The sequence below is a fragment of the Populus euphratica genome, unplaced genomic scaffold (assembly GCF_000495115.2).
Source record: "Populus euphratica unplaced genomic scaffold, PopEup_1.0 scaffold213.1, whole genome shotgun sequence".
Classification (NCBI taxonomy): Eukaryota; Viridiplantae; Streptophyta; class Magnoliopsida; order Malpighiales; family Salicaceae; genus Populus; species Populus euphratica.
The window spans coordinates 8,166-14,142 of record NW_011499916.1 but is presented as its reverse complement, the minus strand read 5'-3'; the positions used below and the strand labels follow the sequence as shown (position 1 = coordinate 14,142).

Sequence of the window (5,977 nt, the reverse complement as noted above, 5' to 3'; positions counted from 1 at the left end):
TAAATAAATAAAGTAACACGTGTTAACGTTTTTCTTGAGACAGGACAAACCAGCTGATCAAAACAAGCAAGACACGAAAAAGGCATCACTAAAAGGTTACGGACTGTCAGATTTTTATCGAGCGGTATGACTTCTTTTCTTCTTTTGTTCATTTTAGTTGTGGTCTTTTGGTTTCCAGAAGAGCTTAAGGCAAGATAGAATTTAAGAAAGAAAAAAGGATGGCTTCTTGAGGATTTTGGTTTAAGATGAAAAGACAATACCTTTGCTAAAAGCGGTGTTGATCAACTAGATGCATGTTTTTGAACAACTAGTATACGCCGATTAGTTTAACTTCTATTTTATAATTTTCAAAATTCCGAAACCATTCCAGAATCTTGCTATCATGTTACGAAAAAGGAATTTCAAGGGACGCCAACGCTTTTTAATGATCTTCAAAGGCAATAGGGAAAATGCCAATAATAGAAGTCTTTTTCCCTTGATGTGCAGATGATGACATTATCGATCCTACACTCCTATGCTTGCCCTAGGAAATCCTTCCGTGACCTTTTCCCTGGTACTCGACCCACGCAACCAAGGAAAAAGGAAACAAAAACAAGGATAGGGAATCTTCTTGTGGTAGCAGTGCTTGTTGCTGGTGTGACCTTTGCGGGTGCTATTCAATTACCACAATTAAGGGGTAACTTTAACTCAAGTGAACATCATCATGAATTTCACAGCAGTAATATTACTGCCTCCCACAAGATCAGTACTACCTCTTACAGTCCTACTGATTATGAGGGGCTTCTGTATGGCTATTTATCTTGCAATGTTTGGGCTTTCTCTTTCTCTCTGGTGGCCTCTCTAAGCCTTCTTATGGCAAACTTTAGTGATCCCAATTATGAAATCATTGCGGTTGGACTTTCAGTCTTCATGGTTGGTTCGGCTATTCTCGTGATGTTCGCGGCATTCATTTATGCTGTGATTATAGCATTACTGGCATCCCATGATGCGTGGTTAAACAACACCATTACAGTGGAGGCCTTTACGGGTTTCTATGCTCTGGTTTACATTTTTATTCCTTGGATTCTTCCAAATCTTCAAGGAATGCTCTTGCATTTTTTCTACTACAAGTATTTTTTGTTTCATTTCTACACTTACGAGTGGCTGCCTTATAAAATTTACAAGAGAAAGCACAAATAACTATCCAGGATGATCTTCACCAGCAGAGAGGTCAGGATTTGTTGGATTTCCCACCTTTAAAAGGTTTAGGGATCGCTTGTGTCTCTGTCGATTGTAATAATTATTTGAATTTGAAATAACTTTCGAGTTTCCAATTGAATGCATGCGCGTTTCTAAAGTTTTTTTTTAAGCATGCATTTATTACACTCCTTCTGTTGTACAAATATTAAAAATACAAATTATGCTCATGTCACATTACTACATTTAGGCTTTATAGCACTTATTTTTATTGAAAAAAGAAAGAAAGAAAGAGCTTATATGGAAATAAAATAATGGTATAACGATAACAATTGACAATAAATGTTATGCTGAAAGATTTGCTTTTGAGAAAAAGTCTGTCCACATGTCAAATGTGAAAGCGACGAAATAATAAAAAATAATAAAATAATAAAATTTATGGAGGAAGAAAATAAGAAATAAAATTAATTAGAAAACTTTAGACACGGGTCTTTTTTCTTCTTCTTTTTTTTTTATTTTTCTTTTGGGTTTTCCTATTTATGTATTTTGACTTGCGCACAGAGTCTTAATGTACTTTGATTGGATTATAGAATTTCAGGGAAGGATATTTAGATATTAAAAATTGGTTTGACTAACAAAAAGTATGGATAAAAATATTCAATCCTCACTCAAATATTTTTATTTTTTCTCTTTTTTAATTTTTTCCCTCCTTTCTTAATTTGTACTCTCACTTTCTTTTGTTCTGATTTTTTTTACGATGAGCATTTTCTCCTTTTCTTTTCTTATTTTCTCTTCTTCTTCTTTTTTTTTTTGTTCAGTTTTTTAAATTCTTCTCCCTCGATCGCTCCAGGCGCCTAAGAATATTAAAAAACCAACAAAATATCCCAAACAGGTCAAAATTTTGTAAAATGAGGAGATTTATAAAATAATGCATTTTTTGGATTTTGGATTTCTTTAGTTGTTTTTTGATTAAATTTATATATAAAAAAATAAGTTTAAAAATAAACCACGACATTGATGGCGTGAATTTTTTAACATCCTTTAAAAGTTTAATTAAATTCTTCAATTTAATTAAATCTTTTAATTTTAATCAAATTAACTTTTAAACTCAGTTTTGCTTCAAATAAATCCTTAATTAAATTAATTAAATTTAATGTTTTTCCCATCAAAACTAATCTCTTTTGTTTAAATAATAAAAAAATAAAATGTAAAGTAAAATAATAATATAGACAAAAACATCACAAGAAAAACATTAAACATAAACAATTAATACAAAAATATGTCAATATAAAAATTTTAATTCAATAATTTTATTAATAAATATTTTCTTTTAAATAATATGATGAAATACAGGCCAAACAATCATATTTATAATAGTCTTAAATAAGAAGAAAAAAGAAAAAAATCATAATAAATTATTTTAGAAATTTATAAATTAAATAGAAAAGATAAAATTATTGAGCACATTATTTGATTTCTTAAAGAAAAATATCATTAAAAAATATTTTTCTAAACTTAATATATAAAAATAAAAATAACTAAAAACACCGTAAAAATCCTGCTGCATCAAATAATTAATTATGATTAAGGATTTCGAAGTGTTCAATCATGGTACGGGCCTATTTGAACAAATGGGGTTGGTAACTGCTTGAATCTATATATATCACTTGCATTGGTAATCTGACATATATATAATCTACTGAAAAATTAATAAATATAAATATAAATATTAACAATAACAATTATGTTGGTAAATTGCAAAGTAATTTATAAATAAAATATACTGACAAAGTAATTTATAAATGAAATATACTGAAATTTTTTTTTTATCATTATACACCGAACAAATTATAATAGAAAAAAAAATAATAAAAAAAATAAAAAATAAAATATAACTTGTCATTGTTATAGACATATTGCTGATAAAATAAACTCATTGCTAATATCTGTCGGTAAGTCATATTTGGTCTAATTATTCCATCTATTATCTGGTTCTCACCCTTTTGAATGCTATTATTTATTTATTTATTTATTATTTTTTTAATATCATCTCTCACTGTTTTATTTCATTTAATTTTTATACTAGATTTGGTCCTCATCTTCTTGATTTATTTATTTATTTAATTTTATCCCTTATTGTTTTATTTCATTTAATTTTTCTGCTAGATTTGGTTTTTGTTCTTTTGATTTCTATTTTTTTTTAAATTTTGGATAATTGAAAATTTTTCTTCAGGATTTTTTTATGGTTTGTATTATTGGGGTAACCCGATCTCGTAACCCAGGTTACAGGTTTTGAAAATTAGCTCAATTTGACTTTGATGTTTTTTAAGTTTTTAAAACAAAAACTTATTTTTTTCAATTTCTTCATTCGACATTAGGTTATCGGGCCTTCACCTTTGTGATTTTTATCATTTGTTTTCTATGGATTATCCAAATCTCATATCTCGAGTCACAAGTTAATCGAGTTAACTCAGGTTTACTTGGGTTTTTCTTGAATTTTTTTTATTGATTTATGTTCAATTTCATCTTTCATTATTTAGTTTGTTTGAGAGTTAACTTGTTTTGTTCAAAAAAATTTTATATTGGGTTATATCTATCTCACAAGCGGATTATGAGTTTGTCATGCAAACTAGAGTTAGGATTTTTATCTTTTTTAAAAATTAATTTTTCTCAATTCGTTCTTCAACATTTGATTTGTTAGTAATTAAACTTTATTATTTCTATTGTTTTAAAATATTTTTATTCTCATTTAATTTTTGTTTTGAAATAAGATCATTAATATTTTTTAAGAATATTTAGAGAGTATTTTTCATAATATTGACAAGTGTTAATTTTTTTATTAATCATTGTTTTTTGTTTTTTTTTATTATTAGGTTTTTTTATAATAATATCATTAAATTAATTGAGTTCATTCAATCTATTTAAATCAATGACTGTAATCTTAAATTCCTATAATCCTTTTTAAAATATTATCATTGCTTAAATTTTATTTTTATTATATTAGAAAAAAATTAATTACGTATGGAGCAGGCCACCAATCCGATACATACTACCTGCTATAATATCCACATTTTTATTTAAAGCATTGGTATTAAATTTGGCCTGATCGAGCATGTTAGTCCAGTGGCCTATTGCTCAGAGATCTGATTTGTGCTGGGTTTTAAATTAAACGAGTATTTCAAGTTAAAACCGAGACAACAATTTGCCCCCGCGGAACCCAAGAGCAAAATATCACCTGAAGCATGGGGAGTGAGGTCATAGTGGAGCTCCAAAGAAACTCGACCAACTGGGCCAACGTTGTGGGAGAGATTGTGAAGATAGAAAGAAAGATCTTCCCGAAACATGAATCACTTGCTAAATCATTTGATGAAGAGCTTAGAAAGAAGAATTCGGGGCTTCTATATACTGAACTAAATGGAGAAGTTGCTGGCTATGCCATGTATTCCTGGCCCTCTTCTTTGTGTGCTTCTATCACAAAACTTGCAGGTTTTAATACCTTTACTTATTTCTTCCTCTCTCTTCATTGTTTTCCGGTTATATTTTTCTCCTTTTGCTGTTTAACAAACCCATAACCTGTTTGATGAAAGTACTCAAAGAGCCATGGTTTCCTTTTCTCTGAATAGAGTGATTGATTAGGCAAAACCCACTAAAATCAATTTGTATGACTTCTTATTCTTGTTATCTGATTGGCTAGGACTTGATTTCTTTTCTTTGTAAATGGCAAGTATAAAACAGTGAAGGAGAACTATAGAAGGCAAGGCCATGGAGAGGCATTGCTTAAAGCAGCAATTGAGAAATGCAAAAAGAGAAAGGTTCAACGTATATCACTACACGTTGATCCCCTGAGGACTGCAGCTATGACTCTATACAAAAAACTTGGTTTTCAAGTTGATAGTTTGGTAGAAGGTTATTACTCTTCAGACAGAAATGCTTATAGAATGTACTTGGATTCTGAATCTGACTAGTTTGTAATACAGCTTGAAATTGACACGGATATCACTATATCAGTAATTTCTCCTTCCAGTACAAGTAGGAGAGGTCAAGCATGTTGTCGCCCAATGAATAATAGGGTTTCAGTTTTCCTGCTCTTTTATTTAGCTTTAGCTTGAATGCTTAGATGTCTCGGGTGCTTATTTGTGTGATTCAGTGGGCTGAGCACCTGCTTCCCAAATGAGTTCTCCCTCCTTTCAATAATGAAATTTCTTGTGATTAAAACTTTTTTGACCCCGAAACAATATTTTTACTGTTTATGCTTATTTTAATGTGTCATTTTAATTTTTTGAATTAATGTATTCACTATCTACTCTATTAACTCTACTAAAAGAACTTTCTTTATGTAAATATAAATATTCTTCATGTAAATATCAACAGTGAAGGAGATTTTTTTAATTTCTATCTTTTGATTAATTTTTTTAGTTTTTTTAATTCAATTTTATCCTTTAATATTATATTAATTTTAAATCAAACTTAATAATTTGTTCAGTTTTCTTTTTATAAAATTATTATAGTTTCAAACAAACATCATGATATTTAGTTGGTATTTAACTTTATGAGTATCTATTTTTGTTATTATATCATTATGTAAAAAAAAATAATTGAAAGAAAAAACAAATTTGTTAAACCCAATGGAATCCATAACTTAGATTGCAGGTTTGGCGGGTTAAGTCGTGAATCCCAAATTAATTCAATATATCACTATCTCAGTATTAAAACAAATATCTTCTTAAAAAAAAATTAGGTCTTATTTGGCTAGTTTTGTTTTAAATCTTAATGTCCTCTTGTGTTCTTCCATAACCGTTTC

General features: G+C 28.7%; 2 protein-coding genes across 2 annotated transcripts in view; both read left to right on the top strand.

Moving 5' to 3' along the window:
* LOC105134660 (ankyrin repeat-containing protein At2g01680-like) overlaps positions 1 to 1,179 on the top strand; it is a 4,221-nt gene extending 3,042 nt beyond the window's left edge. Inside the window, exons 4-5 of the mRNA XM_011039154.1 lie at positions 44 to 124; positions 487 to 1,179. Of these exons, the coding sequence (XP_011037456.1) occupies positions 44 to 124; positions 487 to 1,179 (774 nt within the window). The remainder of the gene's footprint in view (positions 1 to 43; positions 125 to 486) is intronic.
* A 3,014-nt stretch (positions 1,180 to 4,193) lies between these two features.
* LOC105134550 (Acyl-CoA N-acyltransferases (NAT) superfamily protein) lies at positions 4,194 to 5,292 on the top strand. The gene is made up of 2 exons (XM_011039001.1): positions 4,194 to 4,662; positions 4,912 to 5,292. Exons 1-2 carry the CDS (start codon positions 4,419 to 4,421, stop codon positions 5,139 to 5,141), a joined length of 474 nt encoding a protein of 157 aa, XP_011037303.1. The 5' UTR covers positions 4,194 to 4,418; the 3' UTR covers positions 5,142 to 5,292.
* The last annotated feature ends 685 nt before the right edge of the window (positions 5,293 to 5,977 follow it).

Bases quoted from the DNA above. Each gene is read 5' to 3' on its own strand.
- LOC105134550 (XM_011039001.1), top strand. From the start codon at position 4,419: ATGGGGAGTGAGGTCATAGTGGAGCTCCAAAGAAACTCGACCAACTGG. The intron at 4,663-4,911 runs GTTTTAATACCT...AGTATAAAACAG, and splicing joins TTCTATCACAAAACTTGCAG to TGAAGGAGAACTATAGAAGG.